Source organism: Bubalus bubalis, chromosome 1 (assembly GCF_019923935.1).
Source record: "Bubalus bubalis isolate 160015118507 breed Murrah chromosome 1, NDDB_SH_1, whole genome shotgun sequence".
Taxonomy (NCBI): domain Eukaryota; kingdom Metazoa; phylum Chordata; class Mammalia; order Artiodactyla; family Bovidae; genus Bubalus; species Bubalus bubalis.
Window position 1 is genome coordinate 52,200,602 of NC_059157.1, and position 20,469 is coordinate 52,221,070.

At 42.8% G+C, this 20,469-nt stretch overlaps 1 protein-coding gene and 1 non-coding gene across 6 annotated transcripts in view; both read right to left on the minus strand.

Annotated features, from left to right (window-relative positions):
• Nucleotides 1-14,579: 14,579 nt before the first annotated feature.
• Nucleotides 14,580-20,469, minus strand: part of MAP3K7CL (MAP3K7 C-terminal like) — a 48,472-nt gene continuing 42,582 nt past the window's right edge. For all 5 annotated transcript variants that reach the window (XM_006056346.4, XM_044939713.2, XM_044939712.2 and 2 more), the window contains one exon: nucleotides 14,580-15,696. In XM_006056346.4, coding sequence (XP_006056408.1) covers nucleotides 15,516-15,696 — 181 coding nt within the window. In that variant the 3' untranslated portion in view covers nucleotides 14,580-15,515. The remainder of the gene's footprint in view (nucleotides 15,697-20,469) is intronic.
• TRNAC-ACA lies at nucleotides 19,904-19,975 on the minus strand. The gene has a single exon. It is a non-coding gene; the product is annotated as a tRNA-Cys (tRNA).

A 20,469-nucleotide genomic window follows, 5' to 3' on the forward strand; every position in this document is an offset into this window, starting at 1 on the left:
AATAATAAACAAATAAAATTATTTTTTTAACGCTAATAAGTAAACCCATAGACTTAGCAAAGCAGATTGCTCTCCCTAAGTTGGTGGGCCTTACTCAATCAGTTGAAAGCATGGATAGAATAAAAAAGCTGACCCTCCACCCAAGTAAGAGATTCTTTCTGCCTAAAAGTTATCCAATTGGAACATCAGCTCCTCCTAGGTCTCAAATATGCTGGCCTTGGACAGTAACAACGCCACTGGCTGTCCTGGTTCTCAGACCTTCAGACTCAGACTGGAATATACACTATCAACTCTCCGAGTCTACAGTTTACAGGCATACCACAAAGACATTGTCATTTGCCTGCCTTCATAACTGCATGAGTATATACACTGTTTCTCTGGAAAGCCCTAACACAGTAGCATAGGAAATAAGACAATCAGAAGCTCCTTTGATTATAATATCTGCCTCTAATTTGCCTCATAAATTTTTCATGACCAGGTACATTTCATCTCCCCAGGTAATTAACTCACTCTTCATTACATGTGAATGATTTGATTCTTATAGGCCATTTTTCCATATTAAATGTCAAGGGCCTTTGAAGAATATTCTTAGTTTACTTGGTAGGATTCAATTCCCTACAAACAGCACCATGTATGTCCACTACTTGCGTATCCATGACGATGAAGCTACCTAAGGTACCGCATCATGTTAGGATCACAAGATAGGGAAGTGTCTGTGAGCTCTGATATTCAGGAATAAAAGGGGGAGAAAAGCTAGGTTAAATCCAATTAATGCTTTCTTATCAGGCAGGTCCCACAATATTATACAAAAGTAAAGATTTCAGAAGTAAGAAAAGAGGCAAGGACATGGGATGGGGGTATGAAGTGAGTTTGGTGGGGACTTCAAGGACTAAAGGACGCTAAAGTGCTGAACATACAATGCTAATCAGGCCCAGCATCATAGACGTGCCGCCTGTTCGGATGCTCGGAGGGGCCCCGCACGCTGGCTCTCTACTGTCACCGTCTGGAGACTCGGAATAATTTTTGAAACAAGGGCCCCCAAATTTTCATTTTGCCCTTGGTCCTGCAAATTATACAACTGGTCCTGATGCTAAACAAATTTTTCTTTCAGTTTGGCAACTAGTTAATTAAAACTACTTTCCACCTACTGATTGTTCTAATGGTCTTATGATAGGATCCAAGAATAACAGCAAACCAAACTGAGATTCCCATCATCCAATATTCTTCCCACAGATGGAAAGAACCGGAGGCAAGAGATGACCTTGAGCAACAACCATCAGGAACTATATACAACTGGTCCTTGAGCAGAGCTTGAGAAGAGTTGCAAGCTAAGTAGCAGTGTTCCTAAGAACTTGAATAACCACTTCTAAAATCAAGGACTAGACCTCTACTAATTGGATGGCACTATGGTGTAACAGTGGTCCCTCCCCAGTGAAATGGCTTGAAAATCCCCAATTTAGGAACTGAGTAAAATAATTCAGCATCATTGTCAAAACCTTCCTTTGACATCCTTCACTCATAACAAACTTTACTTGGTGTAAGGAAGAAAAAACCTGCCTACAATCTGTGAGTGTATTACTTGCTGTAACTAACACTGATTTTCATTTCAAGCATTAAGACAGACAAATAACCTACAAATATGTCCAGGTTTTATAGACACACACATTCATATAAACACAAATGTGCATCAGAGTTTTCCATCTGTAGAAGTATTTGTATCTAACATATTCTGGATAGACGATAAAAGTGAAGGAATCTGTGGAAAAGGAAATGGCAACCCACAACAGTATTCTTGCCTGGAAAAGTTCAGGGAGAGGAGCTGGCAGGCTGCAGTCCATGGGGTTACAAGACTGAGCATGCATGCATGAGGGTGGAGGGAGATGGGTTGGTAGCAATAAACTGGTAGAACTAAAAAAAAACCAAAGTGAAGGCATCTGGATATGATTAATATCTTCCTAAAATTCCCATCTGGTGGGACAGAGGAAAACACGGCCTTCCAATTTGATAAATGGAGAACTTGACCCGCTGATTTGGCAATACCCTTGATCATTTCCCCAAATAAAAAAGACCGTGCCAACATCACTGCTTACTCACAATTGCCCTGAACAGTCTGAGTTTCCCTCCTGTAGCAGAGTATCCTACTTTTACCCACGTGTTTCACCCCGTATACTTCTCTCCTTCGGTCCTAAGTTCCAGGCAATAACATTGTATTAGTCGGAGTTTGCAGAAAACAGCAGTAGAGGCATATAGAGAGATAGTTTTATTATTAAAAAATGGCCTCATGTGATTATAGAGGCTGATAAGTCCCAAGATCTGTCATGTGCAAGCTGAAGACTCAGGAAAGCTAGGGGTGTAGTTCCTATCTGAAAGTCAGCAGGCTTGACACTCAGAAAGAGCCAACATTTCTCTTCTCCTCTAAAAGCAGGAAAAACTGATGTCCCAGCTCAGTGCAGCCAGGCAGGAGGAGTTTTCACAGAAAAGTCAGACTTTTTGCTCCATTCAGGCCTTCAACTGATTGAGAGGGGCCCACTCACATTAGGGAGGGCAATCTGCTTTATTCAGTCTTCCTATTTAAATGCAAATCTTATGCAAAAGCACTCTCACAGACTTGTCCAGAATAATGTTTGACAAAATATCTGGGCACTCTGTGGCCCAGTCAGGTTGACACATAAAATTAACCATCTCAGGAATGTCCCTGGAAGCATCTTGTGTTGGCTCCCAGGATAATCAACTCTCTCCTAGACTGCACCCCCTCTTGTCCCTTCCTCCTCTAGCGGCCACTATCATAGACTGTGAAAACAAGGGACATCCCTAAATAATGGCATAAAAATTTCAGGCCCTAAAGAGTTTATTTGGCTTCCCTGATGGCACAGCAGGTAAACAATCCATCTGCAATGCAGGAGACACAGAAGACCCGGGTTTATCCCTGTTTCAGGAAGATCCTCTGGAGGAGGAAATGGCAACCCAGTCCAGCATTCTTGCCTGGAAAATCCCATGGACAGAGGAGCCTGGCAGGCTATAGTCCATGGGACCACAAAGAGTCAGACACAACTTAGAGACTCAACTACAACAACCAAATCTAAACTGCATTTCAATGGAAACTCATGGTCACTGTGGAACCAAAGGATATTGAGCTGTTATCTGTTCACTGTGATTGCTTATAAACATTTATTTATTAGGTTGCACCAGGTTAGTTGGGGCATGTAAATTCTTATCTGTAGCATGTGGGATCTACTTCCGTGACCAAGGATTGAACCCAGGCCCTCTGTATTGGGAGTGCAGTCTTAGCCACTGGGCCAACAGGGAAGTCCCTGCTGTGATGGTTTTTAAATAAAGTGAGAAAATACTATTATTGGTGCCACAATGTATGTTAGTATTAAATGCTAGGAGAAATCCTAAAGCTGCAAAAACTCTTTAATTTAGCCCAGTGTTTCTCAAACATGTATGACTATGAATCAAAGTTTTGATTTGTTTTTTTTTCTGGTTCTGTTTTTTATAAATACTTGACATTTCCAACACTAGTGTTGCAAGAGCATGCTTTCAGAAGTTCTATACCACTTTCTACTTAGAGGGTACTTTCCTTGCACTAAACACGCTGCAGTGAAGGACAAGGTTGGGGGCAAGGGGCAGGGGACAGCAGATTACATGGCTACATTTGCACGGTCTTCACCACCTTTCCCCCTAATTAGGATTGCTGCTGCTGCTAAGTCGCTTCAGTTGTGTCCGACTCTGTGTGACCCCACAGACTTCCCCATCCCTGGGATTATCCAGGCAAGAACACCGGAATGAGTTGCCATTTCCTTCTCCAATGCATGAAAGTGAAAAGTGAAAGTGAAGTCACTCAGTCATGTCCAACTCTTCGCAACCCCATGGACTGCAGCCTACGAGGCTCCTCCATCCATGGGATTTTCCAGGCAAGAGTACTAGTATTATCCAATAAAAATACAGGATTCCCAATTAAAAATTGAGCTTGAGATGAACTGCAAAAAAGAATTTTCTGTGTAAGTATGTCCCAGGTAATGCTTCCCTGGAGAAGGGAATACTAGAACCACTCTAGTATTCTTGCCTGGAGAATCCCATTCCATGGACTGAGGAGCCTGGTGGGCTCAGTGATGCTTGGGACACACTTATATTAAAAATCTATTTATTGTTTATCTGATTTCTGAAATCCAGCTTACCTGGACATCTTGTATTTTGTCTGGCAACCCTACTCCTGCTCCATCTCTAGGGAGGAGGAGCTTCTGGTCCTCCTGGTTCGTATTTGCAGACATTTAATGGGGCTTTATGATATGGGCTTCCCTGGTGGCTTAGACAGTAAAGAATCTGCCTACCATGTAGGAGACCCGGGGTCAGTCCCTGGGTCGGGAAGATCCCCTGGAGAAGGGAATGGCAACCCACTCCAGTATGCTTGCCTGCAGAATCTAGTATGCTCCCCATGGAATTGTAGCCCACCTGGACAGAGGAGACTGGAGGGCTACTGTCCATGGGGTCACAGAGTCAAACACGACTGAGCAACTAACAATTTCACTTTCATGATATGACAAGGAAAGAACACAGGAGTCAAATCGGAAACCTCTGCCCCCAAGTTTGTAAAATAGTCCACCCATGAAGTTCTCTTCTAGCGGCCTCTTTTGGGTGTTCCTTACAAAACCCAGGGAGACTGAGATTTAAGGCAGATGGAGATGCCCTCCCTGAATTTCAATCTCAAACTCAAACCTAGATTTTCAGATAGTCTTGCTTTGGGGGGTTTTGAGCCAACAATAAAGAGATTCCTTTTTAATTTCTGGGCCAGCAAGCTACACATCAATGAATGCTACTCAGTAGGCTTAATATAAGCTATTGCTAGCCCTACCACTATTATTCTTTTAGCACCTTACATTTCTGTATTGATAATATTGCAATGATTGTATAACAGTTTGGGGGTGGGGGGCTGTGTATACAAACTATCAACACTCATCTCTACTTTATAGAGAAAAGGAGAATTTGCACACAGACTACAATGACCCCGTGGTAAGTATTGGGGTTTTTTCCTGCCTGGGGTCTGAGACCTGCTTGCTGTGTTCACTGCATTCATTTCCAGAAATCATAAAACCCCCAGATTTGGCCAACAGGCCAAATGTTCTACGAATACTTAGTGCTGGGCACAATAACAAGTTCAATTTTCAAATTTTTTAAATTAAAAGAAAAAATGAAAATGCCCCAACTTACCCTTGGTCAATTTCTTGCTCTTTTTCTCAGCTATTTTTAAATAACCAAATCACCATAGTCTCTATGGCACTCTGGAGATTGCAGGGTTTGTGAGTCATATCCTTATTTACAGGAATGATGGGGAAAGTCAGCCACTTCAGCATTTACTCCATTTTTGAGAAGTGAGCAGGCAATTAAGAAGCTGGGGGTGGCAGGGCGGGAAGCTGTTTTCATACATAATTTTACCTCTTCCAACTATTTCTCGATCTTTTGCTTTTCAAGGTTCAAACCTTGTGAGAACAGCCACTGCCCAGACATGTCCAAAGACAGATAAAATAGATCAGTGTAGCAGATGGCAGATGCAAAGTCTTCCTCATTTGGCTGTTGAAAAATTTGATTCCTTCTAGAAAAATGAACCTATTTGCAGGGCAGGGGTAGAGACAGAGACGTAGAAGATGGACTTATAGAAACAGCAGGGGATGGAGAAAATGAACAAATTGGGAGATTGGGATTGACATGCATACACAACCTTGTGTAAAATAGATAGCTAGTGGCAAGCTGCTTTATAGCACCGGGAGCTCAGCTCAGTGCACTGTGATGACCTAGGGGGTGGGGTGCGAAGTGGGGGGAGGGGGGAGGAGGAGGAAATATATGTATACACGTAGCTCGACAGATATACCTATATATATATTAGCTATACGTTTATATATGTATAGCTATACATATATTCCTCTCAAAGAGGAGGGAATGTATGCATACATATAACTGATTCACGTTGTTGAACAGCAGAAACCAACACAACATTGTGGACCAATTGTTCTCCAATTAAAAAACAAATTTTAAACAATTAATGAAACGAAACATGATTCCTCCTTTGTTCACACTGGCTCAGTCCTTCTGTTCAGAATTTCTTCTCTTAAACTTCTTAGTCCAGAGGAATGAGAAGGTTTCAAAAGACAAACTCTTAGGGGAAAACTTTGTTTTCCAGCTTGTGTGACTCAGGCCATCACCTCAAAAGCTGCTGCTTTTATCAACCTGCCCCAGAGCACTCTGAGAAACATGCAAATATGAGGACTCGTCAGGAATATGCTCAAAGTTTCAGGGAGCAAATGGAAGTAGATATGATTTTGACACTAGAACTTCAAACTCTCTTGAATATAAGACACTTTTCTTTCAGGGAGTATTTGCTTCTAACCATGAGAAATAATTGGAGAAGGAAATGGCAACCCAGTCCAGTATTCTTGCCTGGAGAATACCATGTACAGAGGAGCCTGGCAGGCTACAGTCCATGGGATCACAAGAGTCAGACACGACTTAGCAACTAAACCACCACCATGGGAAATAATAGATTCCCGGTAAACTGAAACATAGAATGTAAGAACTGGAAGGATGTTCAAAGAAGCTGAAGGTTAAGGCTGTCAGTTTTGTGGGTGATTTCATCTCTGCCCTGCGGACATTTCACATATGTGTTACTCGATCTACACATCCACTTTTTATCATTATCATCCTTTAAAAATAACGTGGCGGGAAGGTGGGATAAACTGGGAGGGTAGCGTTGACATATATACACTGCCATGTGTAAAACACACAGCCAGTGGGAAGCTGCTACATAGCACAAGGAGCTCAGCCCAGTGCTCTGTGATGACCTAGAGGGGTGGGATTGGGGGAAGAGGTGGGAAACACAAGAGGGAGGGGATATCTGTGTATATATGGCTGATTCACTTTGGTGTACAGCAGAAACTAACATAATACCGTAAAGAAATTATACTTCAGTTAAAAAAATAATAAGTAAAAATAACAGACAGGTGAAAAAAATTGTCTCCAAAGTTGTTATTGCTTAAGATTTCCTGGCGGCTAAGACAGTGAAAGGCAATGCCAAAGAAGGCTCAAACTACCGCACAATTGCACTCATCTCACACTCTAGTAAAGTAATGCTCAAAATTCTCCAAGCCAGGCTTCAGCAATATGTGAACCGTGAACTTCCACATGTTCAAGCTGGTTTTGGAAAAGGCAGAGGAACCAGAGACCAAATTGCCAACATCAGCTGGATCATGGAAAAAGCAAGAGAGTTCCAGAAAAACATCTATTTCTGCTTTATTGACTATGCCAAAGCCTTTGACTGTGTGGATCACAATAAACTGTGGAAAATTCTGAAAGAGACGGGAATACCAGACCACCTGACCTGCCTCTTGAGAAATTTGTATACAGGTCAGGAAGTAACAGTTAGAACTGGACATGGAACAACAGACTGGTTCCAAATAGGAAAAGGAGTACGTCAAGGCTGTATATTGTCACCCTGCTTATTTAACTCTATGCAGAGTACATCATGAGAAACGCTGGGCTGGAAGAAGCACAAGCTGGAATCAAGATTGCCAGGAGAAATATCAATCACCTCAGATATGCAGATGTCACCACCCTTATGGCAGAAAGTGAAGAGGAACTAAAAAGCCTCTTGATGAAAGTAAAAGTGGAGAGTGGAAAAGTTGGCTTAAAACTCAACATTCAGAAAACTAAGATCATAGCATCTGGTCCCATCACTTCATGGGAAAAAATGGGGAAACAGTGGAAACAGTGTCAGACTTTATTTTTTGGGGCTCCAAAATCACTGCAGATGGTGACTGCAGCCATGAAATTAAAAGACACTTACTCCTTGGAAGAAAAGTTATGACCAACCTAGATAGCATATTCAAAAGCAGAGACATTACTTTGCCAACAAAGGTCCGTCTAGTCAAGGCTGTGGTTTTCCCTGTAGTCATGTATGGATGTGAGAGTTGGACTGTGAAGAAAGCTGAGTGCCGAAGAATTGATGCTTTTGAACTGTGGTGTTGGAGAAGACTCTTGAGAGTCCCTTGGACTGCAAGGAGATCCAACCAGTCCATTCTGAAGGAGATCAGCCCTGGGATTTCTTTGGAAGGAATGATGATGCTAAAGCTGAAACTCCAGTACTTTGGCCACCTCATGCGAAGAGTTGACTCATTGGAAAAGACCCTGATGCTGGGAGGGATTGGGGGCAGGAGGAGAAGGGGACGACAGAGGATGAGATGGCTGGATGGCATCACTGAGTCGATGGACGTGAGTCTGAGTGAACTCCAGGAGTTGGTGATGGACAGGGAGGCCTGGCGTGCTGCGATTCATGGGGTTGCAAAGAGTCGGACACGACTGAGCGACTGAACTTAAACTGAAGATGTGAAGAATCTTCTTGTAATGTGGGAGACCCATGTTTGATCCCCGCGTCGGAAGATGCCCTGGAGAAGGAAATGGCAACCCACTCCAGTATTCTTGCCTGGAGAATTCCATGGACAGAGGATCCTGGTGGGCTACTGTCCATGGGGTCACAAAGAGTTGGACACGACTGAGCAACTAACGTACTCCCAACTTATATTTGTTTATTAGCTCTGAGTTTGGCAACTTTGAATTATGAGTGAAAGTGTTGAAATATGAAGTAAGCGCCCGCCCCCCAAAAAGAACAGGTAGATCACAGAAATCTTGGTGAAAAGCAGGATTTTGAGTGTCATTCAATTATATTTGTTAGTGATGACAGCGGAGGTAGACTGTCTCCTATTCTAAGCCAGGCCACGTGATACCATTAAGGGTTAACTTACTCAAGAAGGAGAAAAATGTTCTCTGAAATGACCTCAAGTTAGAGGTAACCCTATACGAATAATCCTATCATCTGTTTAGCAAGCTAAATCTGTATAGCAAAAATGACTCTTTAAAGTATAGCACTCTAAGCAACTTAAAATGAAGTAACTTAACAAAGAAACTCGTAAAACATGTTTCTCTAGAAGATAATGTGTTAACATGTCACCCCTGTGCTTTAAAGTCTTCATTGTTTCCTACTGTTTTTAGGATTTCAGCCAAAATTCTTAATGTGAACATCAAGGTCCCGCCTTATTCTGCAACATCATCTCATCCCAGACTCTGTATACTTCCCCATGCTCAGCTACACAGGCCTCCATGCAAGTCTTTGAACATGCCAGAGGGCCTTTGCACGTGTTTCACTCCATCTGGACTCCTTCCCCCTCCTGCTTTCTTTGCCTCTCCAGCTCTTACTCATCCACCAGATCTTAGCTCAGTAGTCCCAGCTTAAGGAAAGCATCCCAGACTCCTATCTCGATTAGATTATTTTTCTTACATGAACTCATGTGTATGTGCCTTCTAAGTTGCTTCAGTTCAGTTCAGTCACTCAGTCATGTCCGACTCTTTGCGGCCCCATGAATCGCAGCATGCCAGGCCTCCCTGTCCATCACCAACTCCTGGAGTTCACTCAGACACACGTCCATCGAGTCAGTGATGCCATCCAGCCATCTCATCCTCTGTCGTCCCTTTCGCCTCCTGCCCCCAATCCCTCCCAGCATCAGAGTCTTTTCCAATGAGTCAAGTCTTCGCATGAGGTGGCCAAAGTACTGGAGTTTCAGTCACGGCCAACTCTTCTGTGACCCCATGGAACTGTAGCCTGTCAATCTCCTCTGTCCATGGGATTCTCCAGGCAACAATACTGGAGTGGGTTGCCATGTCTTCCTCCAGGGGAATCTTCCCATCCCTGGGATAGAACCCATGTCTCATGTCTCCTGCTTTGGCAGGCAGGTTCTTTACCACCATCTGCAAAGCCCATATGAACTCATAGACTATATATTTTTTTTCTGGTTGGCACTTACCTCATTTATTTGCTGTATTTTTTATCCATTGCTGCATAACATATCACCCTAAGACCCCATGGCTTAAAACAACATTATCATCTCCAAGATCCTGAGATTCAAGAAACAGGAGCAGCTTGGTGGCTGATTCTGGTTCAGAGTCTTTCATGAGGCTGCAGGCAAGAGGTCAGCCAGGCTGCCGCTATTTGCAGTCTCGCCGGGAACTGGAGGACCTGCTTCCGTGTGGCCTGCTTTTTATCACGTGTGCCTTGCCACGAGCTTCCCAAGTCTCTTCAGAACCAGGCAGCCGGCTTGCCTAGTGCTCCCGATCAAGACAGAGCAGATGAGAAGGAAGCCGTGTGTCTTCATGACCTTGCGTAGAGGACACATACTGCCACTTCTGCTTTATTCTCTTTGTTAGAAACAAGTCATTAAGTCCATCCCACACTCAGTTCAGTTGCTCAGTCATGTCCGACTCTTTGTGACCCCATGGACTGCAGCATGCCAGACTCCCCTGTCCATCACCAACTCCCGGGGCTTACTCAAACTCATGTCCATTGCGTCGGTGATGCCATCCAACCATCTCATTCTCTGTTGTCCTCTTCTCCTGCCTTCAATTTTTCCCAGCATCATGGTCTTTTCAAATGAGTCAGTTCTTCGCATCAGGTGCCCAAAGTACTGGAGTTTCAGCTTCAGCATCAGTCCTTCCAATGAACACCCAGGACTGATATCCTTTAGGATGGACTGGTTGGATCTCCTTGCTGTCCACGTTCAGGGGGAGGACAGTTAGGTTCTACCTAATGAGGGAATTTTGGGATAGATTTAAGACTACCCAGGGTAAGTATTTTGGGGGCTTCCTAGGTGGCAGTAGAGGTAAAGAACCCACCTGCCAATGCAGGAGACGCAGATTCAATCCCTGGCTTGGCAGGCCACTCCAGCATTCTTTCCTGGAGAATCCCATGGAATGGATAGAGGAGCCTCGTGGGTGCTACAGTCCACGGGGTTACAAAGAGTCGGATGCAACAGAAGCGACTTAGGGCACATGCACGCATCAGTAGGTATTTAAGTAAATGGTTACCTCTTTTACTAGACTAAGGGTTCCTTGAGCACTGGACCCACATTTCTGTAGTTCACTGTGTATCTCTGGCACTTTTCAGAATGCCTGGCAAAGTACAAGGATTCAATTAAAGAGAGAAGGAAAGGAGGAAAGAAAGGGAGAGAAAAAGAAACAAAGAAGGAAGGAAAAGGGAATGGAAGGAGTGAAGGAACGAATGGCGAGAGGGAGGGAAGAAGTCAGTTTTCATTTGAATCCCAGCCCTGGTGAACACTGAACACGGTACAAATTCTGGGTCCTTATTTCTGGCTTTGGAGAATGGGGATAATTATGGCTGCCTCTCAGGCTGTTCTGAGAAATAATACAGCCAATGTGATGAACCTGGATTGTCTGGCATGGAAGGGGCTCATCAAATGTCACTTCTCTTCACCTTCAGCGACACACGCCTTCCCTCCCAAGGCACCTGGATTCCCCTTCTCACCATGTCTGTCCCAACGCTCCTAGTCTGTGCTGCATCCCTGCTGTTGCCGCCACACACCCTTCCTACTGACCTCCTAACAATTCCCTGTGTCTCTAGTTCCACGCAGTCTGTGCCCCGCAACCCTATTCATTATCTTCAAGTCCAGCCCTGATCATTCATTCCCTTTTGAAAGTGTTTGTTTTGTCGAAACCCTCCCACTAACAGGGCCCAGTGGAACTTCCCAATTTCATTTCTCACTAATGCCCTTGATATACCCTCTGGGAAGACCGCTGCTCCTCAAAGGGTGGAAGGCTGGCATTGAGTCATTCACTTTGGGGTTCCTATTGTGGCTACTCTGCCTTGCACTTGGTAAATAGTAAATTTCTGTGGAACTGAATTTCAGATCCCACTTAGTTCCTTGTTTGTACCAAGTTAATAATACATGCCAGCTCAGGCACCAGAGTGACCGAGACACCAACACCGGTGACTAGAGATTGGACTTTCAGTCACCTGTAACCACATTCTTCTCATGTCTACATAAACTGAACGGCTCACAAACAGCAAATTCTTTAGCAGAGCAATTACAGAGTATAATGTGGGTTACATTTTTCTTGCATTCACGTACCTTCATTTTAATACTAACAGAACCGCTGTGCTCATTTTTAATGCTCTATAAACTTTTCATTACTGCTAATCACAAGAACATTGCAAATATATTTGAAGAGAGAAAATTCTTAAATGATTCTGTGTTATACAGATGAGAAGCAATGTAAATAAGATTGGGGGGGCGGGAATTGTCAAATGAATGAAAGAACGAAAATGACAATGAGAAATTTTGCCTTTAGATTTCCCTGGCAACGCTACAGAAGTAGATGATGCTTGCATATTTTTTCCTTAATTTTATCTGTTTCTATTTACGGTTGTGCTGGGTCTTCGTTGCTGCATGTGGGCTTTCTCTAGTTGTGGTGAGCAGGGGCTACTCCTCGGTTGTGGTACGTGGGCTTCTCATTGAGGCGGCTTCTCTTACTGCCGAGCACAGGGTCCAGAGCGTGTGGGCTCGGTAGTGGCGGCTCCCAGGCTCTAGGACTCACGCAGGCTCGGGAGTCACGATGCACTGGCCAGGTTGCCCTGGGGCATGTGGAATCTTCCCGGACCAGGGATTAGACCTGTGTCCCCTGCACTGGCAGGCGGATTCTTAACCACTAGACCACCAGAGAAATCTTGTTTCCATATTTTTAAATAATAAAATCTACTTAAAACTCACACTCCTATAACGACTCACTATGTTGTATACCTGAAACTAACATGACACCGTTAAAAATCAACTATACTTAATTTAAAAAATATTAAAACACATACACGCAAACCTAGAGAGATGCTGGCTTTTGAGTCATGAATAGATATCTTTTGGGAATATAGTAAAATTTCAGGCTGAGACTGACATGAAAACTATTTAGATATGCAGAGATATGAAAATTATTTACTTAGTATCTCCTTAACATAATAACAAGCGTGTTCAAGTATTTTGACCTTGTAAGATTATTTTCATTCTAGTAGAGTGGAGAGATTTTGGAACTTTATTTCCCTGCTCCCCCTTGCAGTTTTCTATAAGGTGCCATGACTGCTTGAATTCTGTAAATATGTGTAACCTTCTTCAGGTGGGCAGTGAACAAAAACTAATCCTTGTATATAAAGATCAGTAACTTATCATTGATCCATTCCATTAACCTTAGAAACATATAAATTTAGTGAACAAATCCTCCTCTATATTAGTATTTATGTCTTGAGGTTACTGAAAAAAGAAGATTCTAACAGGATAATAGGGACTTTCACCTTTGGTTAAATGTTTGTTTTGTTGCTGTTGTTTTGCTTTTGCTATCTTTGGCATTTTATTTTTGCTGTTGTTTTAATTGGGGTATAGCTCCCTTACAATGTGGGTTTCTGCTGTACAATGAAGCAGATCAGCCATATGTATACATACATCCCCTCCTTCTTGGACCTCCCTCCCACTCTCTCCCCATCCCACCCACCTAGGTCATCACAGAGCCCCAAGCTGAGCACTCTGCACTCTACAAAGCAGCCTAAGGGTGAATAGGCTCGCATAACATTTCAAATTTGAGATCTGTCAAAAAGCTTCACTTACAAATGAGAAGGCTGAGGCTGAGGATGCTAAGGATCTTATGAAAGCACAGCACAGGACAAGAAACCCATGGCCCTACATCATGTTTCCCCTTGGCATTTGCCCAACCATCCAGTCATTAGTCTAAGGTACATCAACCTGAGCACTATTGGCACATTGAAAGTGAAAGTCGCTCAGTCGTGTCTGACTCTTTGCAACCCCATGGACTATACAGTCCATGGAATTCTCCAGGCCAGAATACTGGAGCGGGCAGTCTTTCCCTTCTCCAGGGGATCTTCCCAACCCAGGGATTGAACCCAGGACTCCCACATTGCAGGTGGCTTCTTTACCAGCTGAGCCACAAGGGAAGCCCAAGAATACTGGAGTGGGTAGCCTATCCCTTCTCCAGGAGATCTTCCTAACCCAGGAATCGAACCAGAGTTTCCTGCATTGCTGGCAGATTCTTTACCAACTGAGCTATGAGGGAAGCACAAGTGCAAGTGAAAGTCGCTCAGTCATGTCTGACTCTTTGTGACTCCATGGAATACAGTCCATGGAATTCTCCAGGCCAGAATACTGGAGTGGGCAGCCTTTCCCTTCTCCAGGGGATCTTCCCAACCCAGGGATCATACCCAGGTCTCCCACATTGCAGGTGGCTTCTTTACCAGTTGAGCCATAAAGGAAGCCTGGGCCAAACAATTCCTCATTGTTGTGATGCTGTCCTGCGCATGGTGGGATGCGCAGCAGCATCCCTGGCTTCTCCTCTCTAAATGCAAGTAGCACTCCCCCTTCTAGTCATGACAACAACCAGAATTTGCCAAATGTCCCTTGAGGGCATCAACCCCAGTTAATAACAACTGGTCTACCCCAGGCCATCTTAGTGCTTTAATCAGTTATTCTGTTTTATGTTTTCTGAGCAAATACTTTAAGACATTAATGCATCATTCCAGGATAGAGCTCTAAATTATTTATATGAGAAACCACAATCTTACCAAGAAAAGAGACGTCAGTGCTTTTTTGGCACTTGCAAATACAACTAAGAGCAAATTCTGACTAGGGTTAGCTTATGCCAACTTTTAGCATAAATTAAGGTTAAAAAAAAGGAACAAAATACAGACTGGAGAATTTTGATCCATGTTTAATGAAAAAGAAGTTACAAGAATAGAAATGGACATAAAAGAAAGAGATCAATTTGGGGAAACATTGTGATAGAACAAGGGAAGATCATATTAATCCTGAATTTACTCATGTATTCTTATTAGTCATCATTGACCCAAAACATCTCCTTAAACCCAAAACAGAGGCATAGAATTTTACTGATGTTTACATGGGAACTCACCAAAGTAATGTCTGTTTCCCCCAGAACACACACAAGCAAAGGCAGAAATGTTTACCAGGAGGTAATGTGGCATGAAGAAAATGCACCTTTATCAGTTTTTTATTACAACAGCAAGTTAGCACTGTGAATGTGCGCTCACACAAACATGCTTGCTGCTAATATTTTCATGAGAAAGCTTTTATGATATGCAACAATGTATTCTTAGTGCAATCAATCATTGAGGGATTAAACCTAACTGGTGAACATAAATATATGCAGTGAAGTTTCTGACAGTTCACATTGGAGCACAGTTGAAATATTAAAGACATGAAATTTAAAAATACTCCGATGTGAAACTACAGTGAGCATCTTACTAGTCTGTTTCACGGCTGAATTCTGCTCGTGATTCTTAGTAGAAACAGTCAATGTTCTCTATCATTTTCTACCCAGATATATACAGTATGATCATACCTTGCTAAATAAGGGAAAAAAATGTTTTGAAACGAATTATGATCTCTAAAAACATCTGGTAAAGGTTTGCTTTCATTATCTTATTTAAAAGAAAATAGCCCTTCTGTCCAACTAGACTGGCAAGCATGCAATTCATTAGTGTAGACCTTGACCGTGTGTGTAATAAGGAGAAGCAACAGATTTTACTCGCTATCCCTTTAAAATAAAAAATCTTTTGGCCAGTGCACAGCAGTCACCAACCTCTTATGCTCACATTGAATCATGTCGAGTTAGGACGAGCCCTGTCTCTTCTGATACTGTATTCTCAGTTTCTCCAGTTGTTCTACACACTGGGACTGGGCCAGCTTCAGTGTCCGATTCTCCTCCGTCAGTGCCTCGAATTCCCGAGCCAGCTGAGCGGCATCCAGCTTCTCCTTTTCTGCCTGATCCAGCTTGGCAATGAGCTCCTTTCTGAAGATGCACGGGGCAGGTGAGGCAGAAGCACAAAACGTAATGAAACAAATTAAATTACACAGCAACAGCATACCGGAAGCCGAATATGTCATTCCGCTCTGCTAAATTGGACCCATCTCTGCTTCTCCAGTGACTTACGGTCATTTTTCCAGGTTCACAGATGTTAGCTCCCTTTATTTTATCCCAGCACCTCTATTAGGTATATCCCAAATACTTAAAATACACTTTCAAAAAGCTCAATAAGTCCATCAACAGTCAGAAAGGTGATCCTTTAAAGAGTTCAACTAACTGTAAATGTTACCACTATTTTGGAGAAAAAAAGCAGAAAAATTTGTTTACAACTTAAGATGCTACTGTCTTAAGGGTAGGGGGACTATAGTTTGTCCTTTATCTATTAACAAGTTTTGTCCTCCAAGTTCAGATATTACTTCTTTTGTTTTCTGAGTTTAACAAACCTTGACTAAGTTTCTTTGAACTAAGAAATTCCAATTGCTTCCTGCAGGATTTATTTTCCATGTCTTTCTCTAGTCCTTATGTATATCTTGTCACTTTAACTACAAAATGATGTATCCACATTTGGTGGAAGTCTGACTTGAGAATTCAGGAAGCAGGCTAAGGTTATTGGAGGGAGCCTGTGGTGATAACGCCTTGAACAAAATCAGTTTTCAATAAATATTTGTAAGTAATTCATTGATATAAATACACATAATAAGGGGGAGAAGGCAATGGCACCCCACTCCAGTACTCTTGCCTGGAAAATCCCATGGGCAGTGGAGCCTGGTAGGCTGCAGTCCATGGGGTCGCTAAGAGTCGGACACGGCCGAGCAACTTCACTTTCACTTTTCACTTTGATGCATTGGAGAAGGAAATGGCAACCCACTCCAGTGTTCTTGCCTGGAGAATCCCAGGGACGGGGGAGCCTGGTGGGCTTCCATCTATGGGATCGCACAGAGTCGGACACAACTGAAGTGAATTAGCAGCAGCAGCAGCAGTCCATGTTTAGATTTAATAAATTGGGGGTGGGGGGCACACGATCCCATGGACTGTAGCCTGCCAGGCTCCTCCCTCCATCGGATTTCCTAGGTAAGAATCCTGGAGTGGGTTGCCATTTCCTATTGCAGGGGATCTTCCCAATCCAGAGACTGAGCCCGAATCTCTTGCATCTCCGGCATTGGCAGGCGGATTCTTTACCACTAGCGCCACCTAGGAATCTATTAATAAACATGACAACCCAAAACAGGTCCACTCCCCTTATATGTATCGGTTAATCCTAAACTAGATTTAACTGAATTCTCCTTTACCTCCATATAAGGGTATGTCACATGTCTTCCTCCTCTGTAGGAAAAAGTGCAGAGCCCTGGAACATCACTTGAACCAAGTGATCAAACTTGACATTTCTAGTAACGAGATCAGTAGATGTTGCATACATCACAAAAGACCCTACATCTTTTCTGTGGTGTGTGCATGCTGTGCTAAGTCGCTTCAGCCGTGGCTGACTCTTTGTGACTCTATGGACTGCAGCCGTGCATGCTCCTCTGTCCATGGGATTCTCCAAGCAAGAATACTGGAGTGGGTTATCATGCTCCTCCAGGGGATCTTCCCCACCCAGGGACTGAACCCACATCTCATCTCCTGCATTAGCAAGCAGATTCTTTACCACTAGTACCACCTGGGTATTCCTTCCAAAAAATGCAAATACCAGACAACCTCAAATTGAGGGAAATGCTAAAAAAAATAGCTAGCCTGTACTCTTCAAAATGTTAATAACAACTCTTTCACATGTAAAAAAAAACTACAGAGAAATCAATATGCAATTCTGGATTGGGAAAAAAAAAGCTATGAAGGACATTATAGGGAAAGTGATGCAATTTGTTGTTACTGTTGTTTAGTTGCTAAGTCATGTCCAACTTTTTGTGACCCAAGGACTGTAGCCCGCCAGTCTTCTCTGTCCATGGGATTTCCCAGGCAAAAATACCAGAATGGGTAGCCATTTCCTTCTCCAGGGGATCTTCCAGACTCAAGAATCAAACCCGTGTCTCCTGCATTTGCAGACGGGTTCTTTATAGTTGAGCCACTAGGGGATGCAATTTAAATACAGGCTATGAATTAGATAACAGTACTGTGTCAATGCTAAATTTCTTAATTTTAATTATGGTACTGAGGTCAAGTGACAGGATGTCCTTGTCCTTAGAAAACATCACTGAAGTATTTAGGACAAAGGAGCATAATAGAGATACAGATACTGATATTGACATACACATATATATCTGTATATATATGGGATTCCTTGGTGGTTCAGATGGTAAAGCGTCTGCTCGCACTGCGGGAGGCCCAGGTTTGATCCCCAGGTCAGGAAGATCCCCTGGAGAAGGAAATGGCAACCCACTCCAATACTCTTGCCTAGAAAATTCCACGGATGGAGGAGCCTGGTGGACTACAGTCCATGGGGTCGCAAAGAGTCGGACATGACTGATCGACTTCACTTTCACTTTTCACTATTTATCTGTATATATACATGTGATATAGATAGATATATATCCTACCTCTCTAACAGAGAAAGAACCCCAGCAGTGTGCAGCTTTTGGGAGAGGGAGAATAAAGCACAACTGGGGAAATTTTTAATAACTGCTGCTAAGTCACCTCAGTCGTGTCTGACTCTGTGCGAACCCATAGATGGCAGCTCACCAGGCTCCCTGTCCCTGGGATTCTCCAGGCAAGAACACTGGAGTGAGTTGCCATTTCCTTCTCCAACGCATGAAAGTGAAAAGTCAAAGTGAAGTCGCTCAGTCGTGTCTGACTCCTAGCAACCCCATGGACTGCAGCCCACCAGGCTCCTCCGTCCATTGGATTTTCCAGGCAAGAGTACTGGAGTGGGGTGCCATTGCCTTCTCCTTTAATAACTAGTAAATGCAATAAAGGAAATATGGGGGTTCTTTATATCATTTTTGCAACTTTTCTATAAATCTGAAACTGTCAAAATAAAGTTGCCTTAGAAAAAGGGCAAAAAAGCAAATAAGAACAGACGTTCTAGTATTTTCTTCCTGCATTCAATGGACTACCTTGTGTACCCAATTTGGTGACCACTGAGCAAAATCAGGCATTGGAAAGAAACACCCCAACAGGGACAAAGGGAAGATAACCTGAACACTGATACGCATACACACAAAGTTCCTTTGGGCTCTAATTGATCTTTGAATCTTCCATGGTGTTTAGAACACAAAGGCTCCCAAAGACAAATTAGAAGTTTGGGATTAACATATACACACTACCATATATAAAATAGATAAATACCAAGGACCTACTGTAGAGCACAGGGAACCATACACAAATCTTATAATAACCTATAATGGAAAAGAACTTGAAAAAGAATTTATATGTGTATATATACATAACTGAATAATTTTGCTGTACACCTGAAACTAACCTAACATTGTAAATTAACTATACTTAAATGGTTTAAAATGGTTTTTAAAAATGGTTTGAAAAAAGAATATGGGGAATTCCCCAGCGATCCAGTGATTAGAACTTCACACTTCCACTGCAGGAGGCGTGGATTTGATCCCTGATCAGATTCAGTGAGGCCAAAGAGGGGAAAAAAAATATAAAGTCTGCAAGAAAATACTTGTTAATTAAATATAATTGGAGAATAAGGTGCCACAGGGTCAACACATGTTTTAAGATAAATAGAAACTCAAAGTACTTAATCTAATTGGGAAGTCACACACCTATTAAGAAACAGATGTGCATCGAACCTATTCTTCCGATTAAATGTTTGAGGTTCTTGCCTCTAAACTTAACTTAAGCAATAAATGTTAATACTTAAATGTTAGTTAAGTTTCTTATGGGCTTCCCATTGGCTCAGCAGTAAAGAATCCACCTGCAATGCAGGAGATGTGGGTTTGATCCCTGGGTTGGGAAGATACCCTAAAGGAGGGCATGGCAACCCACTCCAGTATTTTTGGACATGAACAGAGGAGCCTGGAGGGCTACAGTCCATAGGGTCACAGAGTCAGACACAACTGAAGCAACTGAGCATGCACATACAGTTTCTTATGTAACTATCTTAAAGAAAGTGAAGTGAAGTAGCTCAGTCACGTCCGACTCTTTGCAACCCCATGGACTGTAGCCTACCAGGCTCCCCCGTCCATGGGATTTTCCAGGCAAGAATACTGGAGTGGGTTGCCATTTCCTTCTCCAGGAGATCTTCCCAACCCAGGGATTGAACCCGGGTCTCCTGCATTGTAGGCAGACGCTTTACCGTCTGAGCCACCAGGGAAGTCCTGAAGAAATTTCTTAAAGAAATTGATCAGTAAAACTTATGTAAGTAAAAAGAGACATGCCTTCAAATCCCTCACCCATCAGATCATCTATTCCTGTTCTTTTCATCTCTTCAAATTAACTGTGTCACACAAACAGTGGCTACTGTCCAGGTTCCTATCTGATCTTGTTTAAAACTCTGAGGACATTTATTACCAGTTTTAACTGGTAGGGAAAATAAATCACAAAATCAAGATTTTACAACTAAAAGGAATGGTCGTGATTGTCTAATCCAATCTTCTTGCGTTGAAGAAAGTCAATAATAATTTATTCCTTACTGGAATCAAGAAGACTTGATTGATAGGTTTCTAAATTAGTTTCATGTATTTGATAAGCAGTTATAAATCTATTTAATGAATACTGTCAAAACATCTGTTGCCTCCTGTCCAAGACCTAGTTATATAGACAAGTTGATGCTCATCCATTGTGCTGCGCTGTGCTTAGTCACTCAGT